The sequence below is a fragment of the Gorilla gorilla genome, chromosome 20, assembly GCF_029281585.2.
Source record: "Gorilla gorilla gorilla isolate KB3781 chromosome 20, NHGRI_mGorGor1-v2.1_pri, whole genome shotgun sequence".
NCBI lineage: Eukaryota > Metazoa > Chordata > Mammalia > Primates > Hominidae > Gorilla > Gorilla gorilla.
In genome coordinates, this window is record NC_073244.2 from 61,480,451 (window position 1) to 61,504,206 (window position 23,756).

Below are 23,756 nucleotides of genomic sequence, written 5' to 3' on the forward strand. Positions count from 1 at the left end.
CCCCCCACCCTCTCACCCCCGCCCCCCGCAAGAATCCCCTCTAATCTACCACGTGACAAGCTCTGTGACCTCCAGCCCCAGCCCCAGCTCCAGCCCAGCCCTGGGCCCACACACACCTTGCGGTCACTGAGCCCAGACACAGTATCCACGTACTCCTCCTGGATCATGAAGGCGGCCAGGTTGGCTGTGTAGCTGGCGAGGAAGATGACGGCGAAGAAGGCCCACACCAGCACCATGATTTTGCTGGTGGTTCCCCGGGGGTTCTCCACGGGCACCGAATTATTGAACACCAGGGCCCAGAGCAGCCAGATGGATTTCCCAATGGTGAAGGTTGAGCCGCCAGGGCCTGCAGGGGGCCAGGACGTGGACATGGACCCCAAATCCCTTCTCAATAAGGGAGGGGAAAAAAAAAAGAAAGAACTACAATTCCCAGTGGCCTTCAAGGCATCTGGCACCTCCCGAGAGGCCCTAGCTTGACCGCCCCCCCCCCCTTCCAGGGGCTGCTGGGAAATGTAGTTCTCTGTCTCTGTGGTTCGGGATCTCCGAGGCGGGGGATGGAGGAAGGGGGACTCACGCTTGCCCGTGGCCAGGCTGCGGTTGTAGCCAACAGGACTGAGGTACTCGAAGATGAAAACAGTGACGGCGACCACAGTGAGGCACATGACGAACATCATCACCCACACGGCGGGGCTGTAGGGCTCTGGGGACAAGGGAGTGCGTGGTTATGGCTCAGCCAAGCAAAAGACTCGGGGATCAGGCTGGGGCGGTGCCTCACTCCTGTACTCCCAGAACTTTGGGAGGCTGAGGCAGGAGGATCACTTGACGCCTGGAGTTCAAGACCAGACTGGCCTTGAACTCCCTGTCTCTACAAAAAAAAAAAAAAAAAAAGGAAGAAAAAAGAAAGAAAAAAAACCCTAGGGTACTACCAGCAGGGAACAAAGTGCAGCCCAGATCTGACCCCATCCTATTCTGGCCCTATCTCTGCTTCTCCATCTCCAAGATAGTCTTATGGCCCACCCAGACCCCTAGGAGGCAGCCATTCTCAAAGAGAGCTGTCGCAGGCATTTCTGTGGTTTCAGCCACCAAATAGAAACTGTCTCCTAAATGTTTCCTGAGTCACAGGCCCAAGCCTCCACCTACCCCAGCCATCTCCCCAGGCCATTCATCATGTCCCATGCTGAGCCCAGACCAGCTCCCACGCTCCTCATGATGGGAGCCCCACCATCCACCCAGTCACAGGCCCAAACCTCATTTGCCGTCCTCCCTTCCTCCCTCCCTCTCCCTCGCTGGCCACAGCCTGTCAGTATCCAGCCCCACGCTCCTGCCCCTGATGCTACTTGGGCCTCTCCTCTCCATTCTCATGGCCAACAGGGCTCAGGCCTCATCTCCCACCAACCATTTCCCCAGCCTCCTGAGCTCCCGTCTGTCCCCTACAGCCTATCCCCCACACAGCACAGAGAGGACCTGGCCCCTCCCCGCTTACAGCCCTCCCCAGGCTCCCTAGCACCCCCAGGACAAAGTCCCTGCCACTCAGCCTTGTCACACTCTCCTTTCTGTCCTGATCACTCTCTCAAGCACCCATGCTTTACTCAAAACTCACAGGTGGCTGGGTGTGGTGGTTCACGCCTGTGAAGGCGTGTGGGAGGCCGAGGTGGGAGGATCACCTAAGGTCAGGAGTTCAAGACCAGCCTGGCCAACATGGTGAAACCCCATCTCTACTAAAAATACAAAATTAGCTGGGTGTTGTGGTGGGCGCCTGTAGTCCCAGCTACTCAGTAGGCTGAGGCAGGAGAATTGCTTGAACCCAGGAGGTGGAGGTTGCAGTGAGCTGAGATCGTGCCACTGCACTCCAGCCTGGGTGACAGAGCAAGACTCTGTCTCAAAAAAAAAAAAAAAAAAAACTCGCAGGTGCCTGAATCAGCGACACCCTCTCTTCCTTGTCTCCTAGGTGTCCCTGCTAGAGTTAACACCCTGCCCTGTCCATTAGACAACCTCCCATTCATGTGTCCCCTCCTCACATTCGAGAACTGTGTTTAGCCCCTGGGAGCTCACCAACAATAAACCCAAATCACCATTTCATTGAGATTAGGACCAGGTGATTCAACTTTCCAGGGCCAAGTGTGAGCTGTCAGGACTGCCCCGTCACAGCAAGGTCAGCACCCTGGACTGTCACTGCGGCAGCTGGGGACACGCCTGTCACCTCTGCTGGGCAACTTGGTGGGGCATAAATAGGACCTTGTCACTCCTCTGCAGTGTGCTGCCTGCAAGCAGGGGCCCCACGTGGTGCTTCTCAGTGTGCCCTGCAGAGACCTTGGTGGAAAGGGGAGGCCACAGGAGACACCATTGGGCGAAATAAACAGAAAACAAAACACAAAGGAAGGGATGGCTCTTCTTCCAGCCCCTCCCCTCTCCCAGGAGCTTGCTCACACTTCAGAGAGCAAGTGGGAACTGACAAGCACTGTTGCCCTTGGCCGATGTACGCTTCTCCAGCTCAGCAATGGTCCCTCTACCCAATCCATCTCAAAGCCACCAGCCCATCTGGTGGGCAGCTCTCTAACCACACCCTGCATCTGTCTGCTGTCACCTTCTATTGCACACCCCCACTCTGTCTCTGGCATAAACCTTGCAGTAGCATCCCCGCCAGCCACTTCCTTCCACAGAGTGGGATTTTTTTCTTTCTTCTTTTCTTGAGATAGGGTCTGGCTCTGTCATCCAGGCTGGAGTGTGGTGGTGCCATCTTGGCTCACTGCAACCTCTGCCTCCTGGGTTCAAGCCATCCTTACACCTCAGCCTCCGGAGTAGCTGGGATTACACAGAGCTGGATATTTTAAAAACCTAAATCTGATTATATATCCCCACACCATCTTCTGTAGTTAAAACCCTTGTCCAGGTGCAGTGGCTCACGCCTGTAATTCCAGCATTTTGGGAGGCTGAGGTGGGCAGATCACCTGAGGTCAGGAGTTTGAGATTAGCCTGGCCACCATGGTGAAACCCCGTCTCTACTAAAAATACAAAAATTGGCCAGGCGTGGTGGTGCGTGCCTGTGATCCCAGTTACTTGGCAGGCTGAGGCAGGAGAATCGCTTAAACCTGGGAGGCAGGTTGAGGTTGCAGTGAGCTGAGATGGTGCCACTGCATTCCAGCCTGGGCGACAGAGTGAGATTCTGTCTGAAAAAAAAAAAAAAAAGAGAGAGAGAAGTAGAAGTTTATCTTCTGCCTCCTTCACAAGGCTGAGAGATCCTACCAGACAGGGATTTGTGTCTTCCTCATTTGCCACTGTGTTCCCAGTGTGGAGCCCACCGCCTGGCACATAGTAGATGCTCAGTAAACACTGATGGTGACTAAGTGCTTACAAGGTATTGGTACCATGCTAATTTGTTCTCTTCATCTCATACCTAGTACAGGAAAACACTTGGGTTTTGTGGGGCCTGAAGCTTGCACAATTTGGAGGGCTCTCTTTGAGAAAAAATAATTCAACCTTATGAATACAAAACCAGGTGCAGGGCTTGGAAGCTGCAGTGCAAGAGAAGGCTCCTGAGCTCAAGCTTCTTTAGCCTCTTGATGAAATGTCTTCTGGGTAGGGAAATTATTTCTTCCATCTTGTAGATTAGGAAACTGAGGTTCAGAAATGATGTCACTTCACCGAAGTTGCACAGCGGGTTCAAGTACCGATGACACCGGGAACCCAGGTTTTCTGATCCCAGGGCCCACACGGTTGGGGGCGGCTACTTTGCCTAGGGCTAGTTCCCTGTCCCAGGGCCCCAGATTACCGAGGAAGGCCGAGGGGGACACCGTGCCATTGCTGCGCGCCACCATGACGCTGATGCCGGTCTCCACGAAGGGGACGGAGAAGTCCACGATCTCGGAGCGCTCCTCGTTGATGGTGAGGGAGCCGATGGCCATGTCTGCGCGCTGGTAGAACACCTGGGGTGGGGGCGATGAGGAGTGGGCGGGGGAACCCGGCTCAAGCGGACAGACTGACACGGACGGCGAGCAGAGACGGGCCCCGGGAGCAGACCAGTGACAGGGTGAGGGAAGGGGCCAAGAGGGATTGCGAGGTGGGTGAGGAGGGGGACGAAGAGTGGGGCAGGGAAGGGCGGAGGTGAGAGATGGGGAACAAGATTGGGAATTGGTAGCCCGTGTCCTACCCCGCTGCTCCCAGCAAGACCTCAAGGCCTTGGTCCAGATCTTCCCAGCCCCACCCTCTTCCCCTAGATTCCCACCCTCCTGGCCCCTCCTCCTCTGCCCCAAAGTCCCTCCTCCCAGCCCCGCCCCCTTCCCCTAGGAGTCCCACCCTCCTAGCCCCGCCTCCACTGCCCCAAAGTCCTTCCTCCCAGCCCCGCCCCCTTCCCCTAGGAGGCTCACCCTCCTAGCCCCACCTCCACTGCCCCAAGTCCCTCCTCCCAGCCCCGCCCCCTTCCCCTAGGAGTCCCACCCTCCGAGCACCACCCCCAGAGCCCCAAGTCCCTCCTCCCAGCCCCGCCTCCTTCCCCTAGGAGTCCCACCCTCCTAGCACCGCCCCCAGAGCCCCAAGTCCCAGTCGCCCCCTTTAGGAGTCCCACCCTCCTAGCCCCGCCTCCTCTGCTCCAAAGTCCCTCCTCCAAACCCCGCCCCTGACACCTCCTGACCCCGCCCCCTGTTCCAAGGCATGTCCCTCCCCCGACCTCGCCCCAGGCCCCAATCAGGTGTTTCCTCAATTTGGCCGCGCCCCTGCCCCAGGGTGCCGACCTTTTTTTTTATTATTATTTTTTGAGACTGAGTCTCACTCTGTGCCCAGGCTGGAGTGCAGTGGCGCGATCTCCGCTTACTGCAACCTCCGCCTCCCGGGTTCAAGCAATTCTCCTGCCTCAGCCTCCCGAGTAGCTGGGATTACAGGCGCCCGCCACCACGCACGGCTAATTTTCTGCATTTTAGTAGAGACGGGGTTTCACCGTTTTGGCCAAACTGGTCTCGAACCTCTGAGCTCAGGCAATTCGCCCGCCTCGGCTTCCCAAAGTGCTGGGATTACAGGCGTGAGCCACCACGCCCGGCTGTGCCCTCCTCTCGACTCCGCCCCGAAGATTCCCCGCCTCCCCTCCGCCCCCTCACCTCCCCGATCATGCCGTTCCAGACGCCATCAATCTTCTTTCCGTGCTTGCCATTGGTGACCAGGTAGAGGTCGTAGCTGAAGCCGATGGTATGCGCCAGCCGCTTCAGAATGTCGATGCAGAAACCCTTGCAGCAGCGCTTCTCCGGGCGGGGGGCATCCGGTGGAGGGCTGCGGGCAGTGACCAGGCTTGGGGAGTTTGGGGACCCCCTCCTTAGACTCTCTCATGAAGAGAGGATATGGAGGAAGGGATAGGCGGCAGCTAAAACTATGGTTAGCGCTTTCAGGGGAAACTCAGGCTCAAAGAATTCTGAGGTTTGCCTAAGGTCACCAAGCTGGAGGGCTTTGTGGGTCCTGGGTCCCAAGGGAGGAGGGGGCTGGGGGCCCAGACTACTGGGCTTCACGGGAGGAGGGTTTTGGAGCCGGAACTCCTGGATCCCGAGCTGTCACCTGTGGGTTCGGTTGAGCTGGCTCCGGCAGGGGACGGAGTCTCGGATGCAGGTGCCGCTGATGGGGTCTGCAGGCTCCACGATGACAAACGGCCTTTCCTCCAGCGTGGCCACCGTGAGGTGCTGCGTGTCGTCCACTGGCTGCAGGAAGCGACCATAGCGGGACCACAGCGGGTACTTCAGGCGGAGCGTCTGCTGCTCCCAGCTGCCCACCTTGGCCAAAGGGAAAGAGAGTCAGGCTTCCTGGGGAGACTTCCCGGTGTATCCTGGCCTCCATGATCCTCTTCCGTCAGACCTAGGTGTGTGGGCAGCAGCTTCTTCCAAGACCCAGGAGCCCCTCCCACCTTCAGATCCCAGGACCCAGGAGTCCAGGCTCCTTGTCCCCTCCTCCCTCTTAGTCCACGACCTTAAGCCCCCCCTCTGCCAGGATGCAGGAGTCCACACCCTCTGCCATGCCTGAGGTCTGGGCTACGACTCACCACCTCCCACGTCCTGTCTCTGGTGAGGGAGATGACCACCAGGGAGGGGTTCACTAGGAAGCCGTCCTCATTGAAGGAGTAATCCCGGTTATCCCACGTGATGTTCATGAAGTACCTGCCCAGGAGGAGGGAAAGGGGACATGCTGGGGCCTGGGCTGGACCTTGGCAGCGGAAGGCAGAGAAAGTCCCCTTTCTGCAGACCAGCCCCAGCCCCCAGCTGGAATCTCTCTTCTTTTACCTCCAAGGTCTCAAAAACACGAATATACCCCTTCCCTGCTCAGCACCCTCCCCTTGGCTGCCCAGTGCCCCCCAGGATAAGGTTCCAGACTCTCTTTCAGCTTGGTGTTGAGGCCCTAGAGTCCCCTTTTCTTTCCTTCTTTTTTAAAGTAGAGATGGGGTTTCACTATTTTTCCCAGGCTGGTCTTTTTTTTTTCTTTTTTTTTTGAGACAGAGTCTTGCTCTGTCGCCCAGGCTGGAGTGCAGTGGTATGATTTTGGCTCACTGCAACCTCCACTTCCTGGGTTCAAGTGATTCTCCTGCCTCAGCCTCCCAAGTAGCTGGGATTATAGACATGCACCACCATGCCTGGCTAATATTTTGTTTGTTTTTGTTTTTGTTTTGTTTTTTGAGACAGAGTCTTGCTCTGTCACCCAGGCTGGAGTGCAGTGGCATGATCTTCGCTCACTGCAACCTCCGCCTCCTGGGTTCAAGCAATTCTCCTGCCTCAGCCTCCTGAGTAGCTGGGATTGCAGGTGTGTACCACCATGTACAGCTAATTTTTGTATTTTTAGTAGAGATGGGGTTTCACCATGTTGGCCAGACTGGTCTAGAACTCCTGACCTCAGCCTCAGTGATCCACCTGCCTCAGCCCCCCAAAGTGTTGGGATTACAGGCATGAGCCACCATGCCCTCCTCTTTCTTTTTTTTTTTAATGTGTGGTTTTTTGTTTGTTTTTGTTTTTGTTTTTTGAGACAGAGTTTTGCTCTTGTTGCCCAGGCTGGAGTGCAATGGTGTGGTCTCGGCTCACTGCAACCTCCGCCTCCCGGGTTCAAGCAATTCTCCTGCCTCAGCCTCCCGAGTAGCTGGGATTACAGGCGCCCACCACCACGCCCGGCTAATTTTTTGTATTTTTAGTAGAGACAGGGTTTCACCATGTTGACCAGGGTGGTCTCAAACACATGACCTCAGGTGATCTGCCCGCCTCAGCCTCCCAAAGGGCTGGGATTACAAGCGTCAGCCACCGCGCCTGGCCTGGCCCGCCTCTTTCTCTTTCTTTCTTTCTCTTTCTTTCTTTCTTTCTTTTTCTTTCTTTCTTTCTTCTTTTCTTTTTTTTAAATTTTTATGTATGTATGTATGTATGTATTTATTTATTTTTGAGACAGAGTCTCGCTCTGTCGCCCAGGCTGGAGTGTAGTGGCACGATCTTGGCTCACTGCAAGCTCCACCTCCCAGGTTCACACCATTCTCCTGCCTCAGCCTCACGAGTAACTGGGACTACAGGCACCCGCCACCACACCTAGCTAATTTTTTGTATTTTTTTTAGTAGAGACGGGGTTTCACCATGTTAGCCAGGATGGTCTTGATCTCCTGACCTTGTGACCTGCCTGCCTCGGCCTCCCAAAGTGCTGGGATTACAGGCATGAGCCACCACGCCCAGCCTCTTTTTTTTTTTAGGTAGAGATAGGGTCTCACTACTTTTCCCAGGCTGGTCTTGAACTCCTGAGTTCAAGTGATCCTCCCACCTCAACCTCCCAACATAGTGGGATTACAGGTGTGACTCACTGTGCCAGGCCCCTAGAGTCTGTTTTTGTTCTGGCTTTGCCTTCCTCTGAAGCCGCGTCTCTGAGAGTTCCCACTCTCAAACTTCAAACTCTTTTCACCCCAAAATTCTTTTTTTTTTTCTTTATCAACACTGGCTGCAAGGTGTCTCCCAAACATGTCAAGTGATTTCTTATCTCTAGGACTTTGCAGATGCTGTTCTCTCTGCCTGAAAACCCTTATACCACCCCTTATCCTGACCAACTCTTCTTCTTATTTATTTATTTATTTATTTATTTATTATTTATTGAGATGGAGTCTTACTGTGTCACCTAGGCTGGAGTGCAATGGTGCAATCTCAGCTCGCTGGAACCTCCGCCTCCCAGGTCCAAGCGATTCTCCTGCCTTAGCCTCCGAGTAGCTGGGATTACAGGCAAGCACCACCGCGCCTGGCTAATTTTGTATTTTTAGTAGAGACAAGGTTTCACCATGTTGGTCAGGCTGGTCTTGAACTCCTCACCTTGTGATCTGCCTGCTTCGGCCTCCCAAAGTGCTAGGATCATAGGCGTGAGCCACCGCTCCCAGCCTATTATTATTATTATTATTATTATTATTATTATTATTATTATTATTATTTTGAGACGGGGTCTCACTCTGTCACCCAGATTGCAGTGCAATGGCGTGATCTTGGCTCACTGCAACCTCTGCCTCACAGGCTCAAGGGATCCTTCCACCTCAGCCTCCTGAGAAGCTGCCGGGACTTTAAACGTGCACCGCCATGCCCAACTAATTTTTGTATTTTTGGTAGAGACGAGGTTTCGCCATGTCCCAAGCTCAGATGATCTACTTGCTTTGACCTCCCAAAGTGCTGGGATTACTGGCACGATCCACTGTACCCGGCCTTGACCAACTCTATGTGTCTTAAAGACTGAGCTCAAATGTCTCTTCCTCTGGTTAGAAGTGCCCAGGGCCGGGGATGGCCGGGGGTGTCCCTGGACTCCTCAATATCTTCACTATGCAACATCACCCTGGGTACTCTGACTGCCTCTCATGTCATCCACCCAGTCACTGGACTAGACTCTCAGCCGCCTTCCTCCCACCCCCTACCCAGCCTATCGGTCCCCAAGTCTCCTTCTTCCTGGCCTGGGGCTCTCTCTGCCCTGTCTTCTGTGCCTCCCCACAGCCCTCCTAGGCCCTCATCCAAGCCTCCTGCCTGGCCTCCAGCCTCCAATCTCTCTACTCCAGTCTGTTCCCCACCAGGTCCCAGAGGCGTCTTTCTATACCCAAAACTCACGCCACCCGTCTCCTGCTCATAACCCACCCCTGGCTCACCAGTGCTGTGGAACAGATCCAGGCCTCTCAACCTGCATTGAAGGCAAAGGCCTGGTGCCACCCACACTCCGACTGCTTTTTTTTTTTTTTTTTTTGAGTCAGAGTCTCACTCTGTTGCCCAGGCTGGAGTGCAGTGGCACGATCTCAGCTCACTGCAACCTCCGTCTCCTGGGTTCAAGCGGTTCTCCTGCCTCAGCCTCCCGAGTAGCTGGGATTACAGGCATGCACCACCATGTCCAGCTAATTTGTGTATTTTCAGTAGAGACGGGGTTTTGCTGTGTCAGCCAGGATGGTCTCAATGTCTTGACCTCATGATCCACCCGCCTCGGCCTCCCAAAGTGCTGGGATTACAGGCGTGAGCCACCACACCTGGCCTGTCACTCTGACTCCTAATTCTGTGGCCTTCATCTGCTCGGAACTATTGTGGTCCCACCATCTGCCCAAGTTTCTCTCCCCTCTGGGTTTTTGCATAGGCTTGTTTCCCCTGACTGGAATACTATTTCCGGTGAACTCCCCACTACTCTCAGAATCAAGTCCAGGCTGGACGCAGTGGTTCACGCCTGTAATCCCAGCACTTTGGGAGGCTGAGGGGGGCAGATCACTTGAGGTCAGGAGTTTTAGACCAGCCTGGCCAACATGGTGAAACCCCGTCTCTACTAAAAATACGAGAATTAGCTGGGCATGGTGGCGGGCACATGTAATCCCAGATATTCAGGAGGCTGAGGCAGGACAATCACTGAAACCCGGGAGGGAGGTTGAGATTGCACTGAACCGAGATCGCGCCACTGCACTCCAGCCAGGGCAACAGAGCGAGACTGTATCTCAAAAAAAAAAAAAAAAAAGAATCATGTCCAAACCCCTGCCCCCTGGCCTACCTAAAGGCCCTTCACAAGCTGGGCCCTGCAACCCTCTCCATCCGCTACTCATACCTTCCTTCCCCTTGCCCACTATGTTCTAGCCACACCAGCACTGCAGGCTCCCAAACAGGCTTCCAAACAGGCAAGCTATGATTTGGATGTCTGTCCGCTCCAAAACTCATATGAAATTTACGGCCAGGTGCAGTGGCTCATGCCCGCAATCCCAGCACTTTGGGAGGCTGAGGTGGGTGGATCACCTGAGGTCAGGAGTTTGAGAGCAGCCTGGCCAACATGGTGAAACCCCATCTCTACAAAAATACAAAAATTAGCCAGGTGTGGTGGCAGGCACCTGTGGTCCCAGCTACTCGGGAGGCTGAGGCAGGAGAATCGCTTGAATCCAGGAGGTAGAGGTTGCAATGAGCCAAGATCACATCACTGCACTCCCGCCTGGGCAACAGAGTGAGACTTCATCTTAAAAAAGAAAAAGAAATTTAATTGCCATTGCCATTGTGATGGTATTGGGAATTAGGAGGTGGAAACTTTAAGAAGCATTTAGGTCATGGGGCTCCAGTACCCTCACAAATGGACTAATGCTGTGGTTGCAGGAGTGGGTTTGCTTGATCTTCCCCCACTCCTGTCTTTGCCCTTCTACCATGTGATGCCTTCCATCATGTAATGATGCTGAAAGAAGACCCTCATCAGACGGTGACATCTTGATGTTGGACTTCCAGCCTCCAGAACCAAGAGCCAACAAATTTCCATTCATTATAATTACCCAGCCTATGATATTCTGTCATAGCAACACAAAATAGACTAAGACAAGGCAGTTCCAGCCCCGGAGCCTTTGCACCTGCTGTTCCCTCTCCCTTCACTGAGATCTTCCAATACTTGGCTCCTTCGCTTTATCCATTTCTTTCTTTCTCTCTTTTTTTTTTTTTTTTTTTTAAGACAGAGTCTTGCTCTGTCACTGAGGCTGGAGTGCGGTGGTGTGGTCTCGGCTCACTGCAACCTTCGCCTCCCAGGTTCAAGTGATTCTCCTGCCTCAGCCTCCCAAGCAGCTAGGATTACAGGCGCCTGTCACCACGCCCGGCTAAGTTTTGTAGTTTTTAGTAGAGATGGCGTTTCCCTGTGTTGGCCAGGCTGGTCTTGAACTCCTGACCTCAAGTGATCCGCCCACCTCAGCCTCCCAAAGCCCTGAGATTACAGGCGTGAGCCACCACACGTTGCCTACCTATTTCTTAAATTTTAATTTTTTAAGTTATTTTAGAGACAGGGTCTCACTTTGTTGCACAGACTGGACTGCAGTGAAGAGATCACAGTTCATTACAGCCTCGATCTCCAAGGCTCAAGTGATCCTCCCACGTCAGCCTCCCAAGTAGCTAGGACTACAGGCACACACTACCATGCCCAGATTTTTTTTTTTTTTTTTTTTTTGAGATGGAGTCTCGCTCTGTCACCCAGGCTGGAGTGCAGTGGCTTGATCTCGGCTCACTGCAAGCTCCGCCTCCCGGGTTCATGCCATTCTCCTGCCTCAGCCTCCCGAGTAGCTGGGACTACAGGCGCCTGCCACCATGCCTGGCTAATTTTTTGTATTTTTAGTAGAGACGGGGTTTCACCCTGTTAGCCAGGATGGTCTCGATCTCCTGACCTTGTGATCCGCCCGCCTCGGCCTCCCAAAGTGCTGGGATTACAGGTGTGAGCCACCACGCCCGGCCAACACCCAGCTAATCTTTAAATTTTTTGTAGAGATGGAGTTCTCACTATGTTACCCAGGCTGGCCTGGAACTCCTGGCCTCTAGCGATCCTCCTGCCTCAGCCTCCCGAAATGCTGAGATTACAGGCATGAGCCACAGCCCAGCCTGTCCATGTTTTTTAACCTCCAAATTTCACCTATTCAGAAAGGCCTTTCCTGACCACCCCACCTAGCATAGCCCCCTATGCATTTCTTATCACATTCCCCAGTTTGATTTTCATAGCAGAAGTTATTGCCTGCTTGATGTTTCCTTTTCTTTACTTATTTGCTCATTGCGTTTCTCTTTTATCAGATTGTAAGCTCTGAGAGAGCAGGGACCTTATTTAACACTATATACACCCTGTGCCTAAAGCAATGCTTGGCACATAGCAGACTTTCAATAAAGGGCGTTTCAATCAATAAATGAATCAATGAGCAATTCATCCCTCAGGTCACAGCTCAGATACCTTCTCCTAGAAACCTTCCTGACTCCACAGGCTGACTTGTGACTTGTGCAACCTGGTTTGGAAGGCAGACTGAGGCTAATACATTTCCTCTCTTGGGATGACATTTTGCTATGAGATCTGGAGGGATGAGTTGTGACCAGCAAGAGCTGAAGTTATGAGGGAGAAGAAATTCTGGGTAAAGAACTGAACAGCCTCTGGGAGAGGCAAGCCTGAGAAACAAAGAGAAAGGGAGAGAGAGAGGGAGGAGATGGACAGAGGGAGGGAGGGAGAAAGCATAGAATAAGAAAGACAGAACCAGCTGGGCTCGGTGGCTCACGCCTGGAATCCCAGCACTTTGGGAGGCCGAGGTGGGCAGTTCATTTGAGGTTAGGAGTTCGAGACTGGCCTGACCAACATGGCGTCTCTACTAAAAATACAAAAAAAATTAGCTGGGCATGGTGGCACGTGCCTGTAACCCCAGCTACTCAGGAGGCTGAGGCAGGAGAATCGCTTGAACTCAGGAGGTGGAGGTTGCAGTGAGCCCAGATCACGCCATCGCACTCCAGCTGGGCGACAGAGTGAGACTCTGTCTCAAAAAAAAAAAGAAAAGAAAAAAGAAAAAGGAAAAAGAAAGAAAGAAAAAGAAAAAAAGAAAGAACCAGAAAGAGCTGAAAGAGTAGCTGGCCCCAGGCTTAGCCTAAATTCCTGGCTTTAATTCCTCTGTGTGTTTATTTTTCCAATAAACCCCCTTTTCCCTAAGGAAACTCCAATGAGACTCTGCTTCATGCATCCGAAAATCTCCTGGCTTAGCCAGTGCTCCTCCCCGTGCCCCCGCCATGCCCGCATGACCTCCATTACTGCAAGCATCATGCTGCGTTGCCATTATCCCCGTCCCTGTCTGCCACTCTTACAGGACCCTGCGTTCTTTGAAGAATAAGTTCATGGTCTTATTCATCTATGTTCCCAGCGCCCAGCATGAGCCCTAGTTCCTAGCGGGTGCTCAGTAAGTATTTATGAAGAAGGGATGCTTTTCTCATCCTCTTTTTCGGGGATCCTGATTCCCAAGTCACCAGTTCTCAATTACCCTCTCTTAGGTCTTCTTCCCCAACCATCATCTCTTCCCAAATTCACCTCATCCTCGTTCAGGATTAAAGGTCTCTCTTTTCACTGTTCTGTCACCAAACTTACCAATTTTTCCACTCCCAGAGCTTCCTACAGTGGAGATGCTGTTTTCCAACAAACTCTGTTCACCTCTTCTAAAATAATAGTGCGTAAGTTGGGCACTCACCTGTCCAGCTAGGACTGACATTTCCCACTCTTCCTTGCACTTGGCCAGGCCATGTGCAGGAGTAATACTCAAAATATCTAGCAATCGGCGCTGCACAGGCGCTAGCCAATCAGAATGGATGTCTAGCCAGGAATGGACGTCTAGCCTATCGGAATGGACGTCTAGTCAATCAGAATAGGCGTCTAGCTAATCAGAATAGACGTCTAGCTAATTCCAATAGGCGTCTAGCCAATCAGAATGGACACCACTGTCAACAACCAGTAAGCCAGCCCTGACCATATGACCTTCTCAACAGTAAGGTATGAAGCGTGTCCTTTCTGCCTCACTTACTCAAAAGGAAAGTGCTTGCTGTCCACCTCCTCTCTTTTCCCCTTCTCATGAGCTACAATTCAGACATCCCCACGACCCACTTCGACCACGCAGAGATGCCAGAGCAACAGGGTGGGAGAATCCCGGGTCCCTGAATGATCACATGGAACAGCAGTCTCCTGATAACCAGGAATGCTCCTCTCTGGGTTGTTATGTGAGAGAGGAACAAACTTCGACCTCATCTGGGCCACTGGATTGTTGGGTCTTTTTTGCTACTGAAGCTCAGTTTATAGTCTAGGTATTTAGACTAAATCTAAAATGCTCTCAATTATAAGATGTACCACAAAGAAAGACAAAAGTGCTGCCAATTAAGCCACGATAAGTCATCAATTATAAGACACATCTCGTTTTCAAAGACATTAAAATGTGAAAAATTATGCATCTTAGAGTCATGAAATATAGTAATACACTCACTTTATCTCAGGTGCTTTTTCCAAATTACTTGATTTAACCTCAGAAAAGAGACCCAATTGCACCCACTTTACAGAAAAGAAAACTGAGGCTCAAAGAGCAGATGTGGCCCATTTGAGCCACTCATTCAGTGAATACTGAGGTAGTTAGGCTCTGGGAGCCCTCCCACACCCTCCCATTCCAGCCCCACTCACCTATGCAGACTCTCGCCGCGGTGGGTGCGGTTCTGGGCGCGACAGTCGTGGCCGAGCTCAGGAAGGAAACCGTAATCACGCAGCAGGGCCTGGGCACCTCTGGCCACTACGGCCACGCCAGCTGCCACTCGCCGAGCCAGGTCGTCCCGCCAGCCAGCCGAGCGCACTGCAAACAGCCCGGCAGGCAGTGGGGCGCCTCCTGGCAGAAGAGGGGGCTCACCAGGGGCCCCAGAGCCCCCGCCTCCAGCCAGCTGGGGCCCCACCATGAACCAGACGTAGCCAGATCCAGTGAGGCCAGCCTCCTCAGCTGCGCGGAACACGGGCTCGGCCTCCTCTCGGGCGCAGAAGAGCAGGCGGATCTGCGCGCTGACACTGCGGAGCTGGGCACTGAGCACGGCCTCGCCCGCCCCAGGGTCCAGCGTCAGCGCTCCGCGGTGCTCCCAGCCCACCAGACTACCGTCAGTCAGCACCTCAATGTAGGACAGGAAGGCCCGGTGGCCAGGGGCACGCGTGGTCACGGCTACAAAGGACGTCCAGTCATACTCCTCCAGCACCTCAAAGATGACCTGAAGCTGTTGCTCGGTGGAGGAGCCCAGCTGCAGGAAGGTGGAGCCCTTCTCCTGCCAGGGAGGGAGGAGGATGTCAGGCCTGCCGATGTGGGGACCTTATTTCTCAGCAATGAATAAAGGGACCACAGCTCCCAATATGGCAGACTGACTCGATAGGTTCACTAAACCCATCTCCTTTTCCTCCTGGGGCACAGGGCTAGATCTGGATTAGGTTTAGCCACGTGATGAGTTATTCTAGACTCATCCATAAAACCTTAGTTTTTTGTTTTGTTTTGTTTTTGTTTTTGTTTTTTTGAGACAGAATCTTGCTCTGTCGCCCAGGCCGGTGAGCAGCGGCATGATCTTGGCTCACTGCAACCTCCGCCTCCTGGGTTCAGGTGATTCTCCTGCCGTGCCCAGCCTAATAAAACCCTACTCTTGAAGCTTACTCTTTTTCCTGTCTGAGGGCAGATGCAGAGGCCCCAGAAGAGAACTCTGAAGTCCTCTGAAGGGTGTTACAGAGCCACAAGAGGGTGAGAGCCTGAAACCCCGAGTCACCATATGGAGGAAAGCCACCTCCAATCAGGAACACCTGTTTGGATTTTTTTTTTTTTTTTTTTTTGAGATGGAATTTCGCTCTTGTTGCCCAGACTGGAGTGCAATGGCACAATCTCGGCTCACTGCAACATCCGCCTCCCGGGTTCAAGCACTTCTCCTGCCTCAGCCTCCCGAGTAGCTGGGACTACAGGCGTGCACCACCACGCCCAACTAATTTTTGTATTTCTGGTAGAGACGGGTTTTCTCCATGTTGGCCAGGCTGGTCTTGAACTCCTGACCTCAGATGATCCACCCACTTCGGCCTCCCAAAGTGCTGGGATTACAGGCGTGAGCCACTGTGCCTGGCCTGGATTTTATATGAATGAGAAACAACCTCCTGTTGGGTGATCCACTGAGATGTGGGGGTTCATCTGTTCCAGCAGCTAACATCACTGTCATTAATACAACCAGCATCCGGTAAGGGAACTACAGCCCCCAGCAGCCACTGAGAGGGACTGGTTCCCTGAAGGCAGTGAGGAGACTACATCTCCCAGCATGCAATGAGGGTGCTGATGGTATTTCCCTACTGGAAGAAGCTTTGCAGAGTGTCCTTTCCCTTCTTTGGTTTTCCTCCTACCTCTCTGTCACCTCTTCCTCTGCCTCCTTTGCTGGCCCTTCTTCCTCAGCCAGAATTCTAAATTCTAAACACTAGGAGTGCCTTAGTGTTCTCTTCTCTATTCCTCTCTCCCTGGTGATCTCAACCAGGCCCATGAGTTTAAATACTGTCTCCCATGCTATCCAATATGGTGGCTGTTAGCTACTCATAGCTATTCAAATTAAAATTAATTAAAATTAAATAAAATTTATCCTGAATCAAGGACCAGAGGGAAAAAATGTTAAATAGAATTTAAAAGTTAGTTTTCTGGGTGCACTAACCACTTGTCAAGTACTCAACAGCCACATGTGGCTTGTGGCTTTCAAATTGGACAGAGCAGCTATAGAACAGCTTCATCTTTGCGGAAAGTTTTGTTGAACAGTGCTGGATATGCTAATGGCTCCTATCCTCAGTCACAACCTCTCGTGTGAGCTCCAGACAAATCTATCCCCCAGCCTTTTTTTTTTTTTTTTTTTTTTTTGAGACAGTCTTCCTCTGTTGCCCAGGCTGGAGTGCAATGGCACCATCTTCACTCACTGCAACCTCTGCCTCCTGAGTTCAAGCAATTCTCCTGCCTCAGCCTTCTGAGTAGCTGGGATTACAGGTGCATGCCACCACACCCAGCTAATTTTTGTATTTTTAGTAGAGACAGGGTTTCACCATGTTGGCCAGGCTGGTCTCGAACTTCTGAACTCCAAGTGATCTGCCTGCCTCGGCTTCCCAAAGTGCTGGGATTACAGGTGTGAGCCACTGCGCCTGGCCCCTATCATCCTTTTTATTCAATATCTCCTCTTGGATTTCCAAGAGGTGTCTCAAAATTAGCATGTCAAAAACAGATTGCTCGATCTTTCCCCTATCTCAAGACTGTTCCCTATTCTCTCTCTCTCTCTCTCTCTCTCTCTCTCTCTCTCTCTCTCTCTCTCTCATAAAGGAGTAAAGAATCTAAAGGAATAAAGAGCTGCCTTTTTTTTCCTCTCTCTCTCATTCACCCCGATGCTCAGGCCCCAAACCTAAATCATCCTTTCCCTTTCTTTCCCTCACACATCCAGCCATCTCCAAGTCTTCTTAGCTCTACGTTCAGATAGCTCCAGTTGTCCACTCCTCACTGCCATCACTGTCACAACTCTCATTGTCACCCTTTCTTGCCCAGCTATCTACAACTTTCCCACCCATCTCTGTTTTCTTTTCTCTCTCTCTCTTTTTCTCTCTTTCTTTCTTTCTTTCTTTCTTTCTTTCTTTCTTTCTTTCTTTCTTTCTTTCTTTCTTTCTTTCTTTTCTTCTCTTTCTTTCAAGTTTCGCTCTGTTGTCCAGGCTGGAATGCAGTGGCGAGATCTTGCCTCACTGCAACCTCCACCTCCTGAGTTCAAGCAATTCTCCTGCCTCAGCCTCCCAAGTAGCTGGGATTACATGCATGCACCACCATGCCAAGCTCATTTTTGTATTTTTAGTAGAGGGAGGTTTCACCATGTTGGCCAGGCTGGTATCAAACTCCTCACCTCAAGTGATCCACCCGCCTTGGCCTCCCAAAGTGGTGGGATTCCAGGCATGAGCCACTGCGCCCAACCTATCTTTGTTTTCAATCTTGCATCTTCCAGTCTATTCTCCAAACAGCAGCCAGAGTGATTGTTTCAAAATATTAATTGGATCACACCCCTTCTCAGTTGAAAACCTTCCAGTGATTCTACCTCAGAATCAAAGCCAAAGTCCTCACTGTGGCCCCAAGGCCCTGCGTGAACTGGCCCCTGTTGCTTCTCTGACCTCATCTCCTGCCACCCCAATCCCCCAGTGGGCTCCAGCCACACTTCCTTCTTGCTCTTCCTCAAATACATCAAGCTCCTTCCTGCTTCAAGGGCTTTGTCCTTTGTTGTTGCCTCTCCTGGGGACACTTTTCCCTACCTGCTCCATGCCAGACCTCCACCTGACACCTCCAGCTCAGGTGTCACCACCTCAGGGAGGCCTCCCCTGACTGCCATCTATTGAAACTCCATCCTCAGTCATTACAACATCCTGTGTTGATTTCCTCCAGGACAGCCAGATTTTACTGTTACTGGTTTTGTCTGTCTCACCATTAAAATGCAAGCTCTACAAGGCAGGGACCTTGTCTCCCTCTCTTTTTTTTCCCCCTCCTCTAGAACTGTATTCCCTAGGAATTAAAACAGCCCTGGCACAGAATCAGCTCTCAATAAATCTTCCTGTAATGCAATAAGAACAGCAAGTGGGCTTTCTCCCTAGGCGCATAGGGGATACTGCAGTTGTCCTGAGGGAATGAGTTCTTTTTGTTTATTGTTTTTTTTTTGAGAACAGTCTCACTCTGTCCCCCAGGCTGGAATGCAGTGGCAAGATCTCGGCTCACTGCAACCTCCGCCTCCCAGGTTCAAGCGATTACTCCTGCCTCAGCCTCCTGAGTAGCTGGGATTACAGGCCTGCGCCACCATGCCCGGCTAATTTTCATATTTTCAGCAGAGATGGGGTTTCTCCATGTTGGCCAGGGTGGCCTCAAACTCCTGGCCTCAGGTGATCCGCCGGCCTCGGCCTCCCAAAGTGCTGGGATTACAGGTGTGAGCCAGTGCACCTGGCCAGAAATGAGGTCTTATTGTAATGCAAGGAGAACCTCTTCCTTCAGCAGGTGGAGGTGTGCTGAGGGGACCACATTCCCAGCATTCAGTGGGGCACAGATGGAGCTGTGAAGATCATTCTTTCTTCCATCCAGGGGCAGCACGGGGACTACATTTCCCAGAATGCTATGGGCGTACACTGAGCCGACCGCAGTGCCCAGCGGACAATGAAACAGAGAGGACCACACTTCTCAGCAGCAATGAAGGCACGAGGGATCACGTCTTTTGAGTACGCCTTGGAAGTGGCAGTTAAGAAATAAGTTCGCCTCCCAGGGCATCTACCTACATATCTCTGAAAAGTACCATGCCAAGGAGAACAAGAAAGTTGGACAGAGGTCCTTCCCAGAATGCTCTGGACAGGAGAGGACTACGAGCCTCTGCATACAACAGTGATGCAGTCACACAGCCACAGGGCCACCTAGCAGGGAATGGGCAGATTGAATGAAGCTCCACCTCTGGGTTGCGCTGGCCCCGCCCCTTCTCAGGCCCCACCTCCTAGCTGACCCATTCTCAATCCACAGAGCAGGCTTGGTCCAATTCTCTCCTTCTCTACCAGAGGTCCGCTACAACTGGCCCCTTCTGTGCCCTTGGGAGTCAGGCCTTTCTCCAGGCTCTGGCCAGCTCCAGCCTCTACCATCCCTTCCCAGCAGGTTCCTTGCTTTGATCTCTCATTGGCTGGGTCGGCCTCCACCATAAGCCTTCATCCTCCTGCCCATCCTCTGGACTCTCGCTTTCCACACCTCACAGCGGGGTATGCCCCTTCTCAAACCCTACTCTCAGGACCGGCTTCCTCCCTAGACCCACCCCTTTATTAGAGTGCTTAGGCCCCGCCCCTCGCTGGCCCCGCCCCCAACTGGCTAGCCCCGCCCCCTTTCTGACTCACTCCTTCCCTGACTGGCCTCGAACCAAATCTCAATTCCTTGCTTCCTGGTTCTACCCCTTGCCCGTTCTCCTCTCTCTAATGACTCTTCCTCTTTTCCGACTCTTCCACTTAGAAGATGGCTCCTCCACCCCTGGCTGACTTCTAGACCCTATGCTCAACCGGCCGAACGCCTCCCCAAACTCTGTCCTTGGTACCTGATACCTCTGATACTTCCTGGCTGCCACCTCTCCACTAGATTTCGCCCCTTTCTTTCTGAACTCCATTCCTTTTCTTTTTCTTTTGGACAGAGTCTCACTGTGTCGCCCAGGCTGGAATGCAGTGGCACGATCTCGGCTCACCGCAGCCTCCGCCTCCCGGATTCAAGCAATTCTCTTGCCTCACCCTCCCGAGTAGCTGGGATTACAGGCGCCCGCCACAACGCCCGGCTAATTTTTGTGTTTTTAGTAGAGACGGGGTTTCACCATGTTGGCCAGGCTGGTCTCAAACTCCTGTGACCTCAAGTGATCCGCCGACCTCGGCTTTCCAAAGCGCTGGGATTACAGGCGTGAGCCACCGCGCCCAGGCCCATTCCTTTTCAACTGACTTCTTCCTGTGCTGATCCTAGGTCCCACCCCTCCCTCAGATTTTGCCATTTGGGGCTAGTCCCTTTTCGTTCCCAGCCCCTAACCCTTCCCTCGACTCGCCTTTACCACAGACCCTTACCTGCAATGAATGGGCCCACGTCCTCCCTATACTCTGATTATCGAGGACTGGCCTCTTTCTGACCCTAAAGGCCCAGCTTACCCTATATACCAGCCCCCTCCAAGTCAGCCCCGCCTCTAATCTAGCCCTAAGCCCTGCCTACCACCTGGGCCCACCTTGTCCCAGACTCGGACCCACAGGACAGTCCCCGCCCCCTCTAGGCCCCGCCCCCGCTGGCTGTCCCAGACCCGCCCCTCAGCGGCTGTCCCCGCCCCTCCTGTGGCCCCGCCCCGCCCCGGTCGCGCGCACCTTGGGCGTGAGCACGAGCGCGGCGCCGCCGTGCACGGCCACGATGGGCAGCGAGGTCTGCGCCGACAGGAAGTCGAGGATGGGCGCGACGGCGGGCGCGCGCGAGTCGTCTTCGAAGACCACGCCGTGCACGCGCAACCCCGACAGCAGGTCGCAGAGCTGCAGCACGAGGCTGCGCGGGTCCGAGCCGTTGAGCACCAGCGCCACGGGCCGCACGTCTAGGCCCGGGCTGCGCACCGCCGCCGCCACGGCTGGGCCCAGGCGTGCCGCCTCGGCCGCGTACGCGGGCCCGGAGAACACGAGCGCCACGTTGAGCGGCCGCGCCCCGCCGAGGCCGCCGCCGGGCCCACCGGCCCCGCCCGGCCCCGGCGCCTCCTCCGGGAACGGGCTGGCGCAGGCCAGCGCCAGCAGCAGCAGCATCTTAGCGGGGCCCCGAGGGCCGCGGGGGCCACCGGCGCCGCGCATCGCCTGCGGGCCCCGCCGGGCGGCCTCTGAGCGCCCGGGCCGGGAGAGACGGGGACGAGAGGGAGGCACAGACGGGAGACGCAGAGACAGGGAGACGAGATAAAGAGACGCAAAGAGGAGGAGATGCAGCGAAGGACAGGCGCCGAGATGGGGAGGACAGGGAGCGGTCGGGGTGATGGAACAGAGGGAGAGACAGGAACGGAGGACGAGAGAGATGGAAGGGAGAGAGACAGGGGGAGAGACGGGCAGAGGGAGAGAGATGGAGGAGAGACAGGCAGAGAGGGAGAGACGGGCAGAGGGAGAGAGATGGAGGAGAGACAGGCAGAGAGGAAGAGACGGGCAGGGAGAGAGAGAAATGGAGGAGAGACAGAGGGAGAGACGGGCAGAGGTAGAGAGAGATGGAGGGGAGAGAGAGGGAGAGACAGACACAGCAGAGGGAGGTGGAAGGGAGAGGTGGGGAAGAAACACCAGAGGAAGAGGTGAAACAGGGAGAGACGCAGAGATAGGGCGAGACAGAGATAGGAAGAAGTGGAGTATGAGATTGGGGGAGACGCAAAGACGAGGGTGGATAATGGGGTCAGGGGAAGATACAGAGGTAAGAGGGGAGAGAGAGGAAGATAGACAAGGTGGGGATGGGGACACCCACAGAGATGGGATCAAGATAGGAGCAGAGAGAGGCCCAGGGAGACGCGGAGGGAAAGAGCGGCAGGAAGGAGAGAGACGGAAGCAGCAGAGACAGGGAGAAGACGGAGAGAGAGAGGACGGAGTGACAGAAACAGGAATGAGGGAGGCCCGGGGAGAGGATGATAGAGGCGGGAAGAGATGCAGGAAGGCGGGAGAGATAAGCGAGGCAAGAAAGTTGGACAGAGAAGAAGACAGCAAGGCAGGAAGAGGGAGACAGAGACCCCAAGGCCACCAAGAGACACGCGCACATAAAGGATGGGGAAACAATTGAGATTGAGGGAGGCAGGCAGAGCGGAGCGAAAACAGGAGGACAGAAATAGCGAAGCAAGGCCAAGATCGGGACCCCCACCAGGGAGGTGCCCAGTACAGACATGAAAGTAAGGCGGGGAAGGCGAGTGGCAGGAGGGAGTAGAAATAAAAGGGAGGAAAAGGGAGAGAAAAAATGAGAGAGGGAAAAGGGGTCAGGTGTGTGGGGAGAGAAAGAGAGAAATTAGTGGGGCACCCCAAGGAGAGAAAATCCCCACATGACATTACCCCTAACCCTGACTACAACCCCTAACCCATTTTGTTCCCTTAGTCCTGTCCCCATCCCCTCATTCTCAAAGCAAGGGAGTCATGGCCCCATCTGGGATGTGGGGTTGGGGGACACAGCTGTGGAGAGCTGGGTGGGGTGGGGGTGGGGGTTCCTGGCACCCAGCCCAGAGCAATTTGGTAAATTAGAGGAAATACAGCCTCTCTTCCTGTGCCCCCTGTTGAATACTAGCCGCCTGGGGTGGTTGGGCTGGGAGCCAGGCTCTTGGGTCCTGCCTGGGACTGAGGGAGGAGGGCACTGGGAGTCTGGACTCCTGGTTCCCAGAGAAGGACTGGAGTCTGCACTACGGGCTTCCAGAAGGGGTGAGGGTCCAGACAAGGAAGGGTTCTCTCCTGGCTGTCATGCTCCTGTCCGGTTGCCATGGTAGCGCAGGCCTCGTCCACCCCACAGACAGCCAGGGTGGGGGAAAGGCCCACCACCCCTCCCCTGCCTCGAGGCCACAGCCCGTCCCCTCTGCCCACCACCTCACCTTCCCAGAGATCTCGGGCCCTTGTCTCCCCAGGGAAGGGGGTGGGGGCTCCTAGTATGCCCATCCCTCCCCGATCCTGGCTTCTCTTCGCTCCTCCTTTCCATTGCCCTTCCCCAAGCAGCTGGCTCAATCAGCGCTCAGAATAACCCCCCCACTCCGCCCCAAAATAACCCACAGCTGTGGCCTGGCCCCCGCGGGGTTAACACTCACGCTCCCCTCCATTCCCAGTGGCTGCTCACCCTCCAGCCCCTCCTCTGCCTCTCCCAGACCCACCCCCACCTGGCTTCTGCTCTTATGGACCCCGCGTCCCGCTCCCTACTGAGGCCCAGGAGGGCAGCCCCCGGCCCCACCCTTCTCACGGGGGCTGCATGCTCAGTTCCTTCCCACAGGGATTAGGGAGAGCAGCCTCCCCCACTCCAGGGCCTGAGGAGGGGCATCCCCAGTCCTCCAGGACTCTGAAGGCCCAACCCCCATAACCCACGCCCTCAGGGATCACAGAGTCCAGCCTCTGGACAAACCCCCGCCCCCCCGCCCCCCGCCTCCATCTCCACCTCCTCATGAGCCTCCGTTTCCACTTCCATCTGCATAGGGCTAAAGTCCCCGACTCTCATCTCCTGCCCTGTCAGGGACTCAGGAAACTGAGCTCCCAGCCTGCCTTCCTCAGACAGAAGCGCTATCCCCTACCTCCTCCCGTAAAGACCCAGGAGTCCTTCTGGCAGCCCCTTCCTCCCCCAGGCCTTGGGAGTCTGGGCATTCCATTCGGTCCTGTTCTTTCCCAGGACCCAGGAGGCCAGGCCCCTCCTGCCCCAAGACTCTGGAAGTCCAGTGCCCAGCCTCCTCTCCCTGCAGGAACCAAGAGTCCAGGTCCCCAGCTCCCCTCTTCCCCCAAGGACCCAGGAGTCCGGGTTCCGGCTCCTG

The 23,756-nt window shown here is 54.2% G+C and overlaps 1 protein-coding gene across 3 annotated transcripts in view; it reads right to left on the reverse strand.

The window, feature by feature from the left end:
• Positions 1-23,756, reverse strand: part of GRIN2D (glutamate ionotropic receptor NMDA type subunit 2D) — a 54,055-nt gene that overhangs the window by 28,158 nt on the left and 2,141 nt on the right. For 2 of the 3 annotated variants that reach the window (XM_055370088.2, XM_063701555.1), the window contains exons 1-8: positions 20,629-22,325; positions 14,401-15,020; positions 6,014-6,128; positions 5,536-5,747; positions 5,088-5,256; positions 3,770-3,923; positions 575-700; positions 117-346 (exon numbers count right to left, since the gene is read on the reverse strand). In XM_055370088.2, the coding sequence (XP_055226063.2) occupies positions 117-346; positions 575-700; positions 3,770-3,923; positions 5,088-5,256; positions 5,536-5,747; positions 6,014-6,128; positions 14,401-15,020; positions 20,629-22,308 (3,306 nt within the window). In that variant the 5' untranslated portion in view covers positions 22,309-22,325. Of the gene's footprint in view, positions 1-116; positions 347-574; positions 701-3,769; positions 3,924-5,087; positions 5,257-5,535; positions 5,748-6,013; positions 6,129-14,400; positions 15,021-20,628; positions 22,326-23,756 lie in introns of those variants that run through there. The other variant, XM_031004034.3, reaches the window with a different exon arrangement.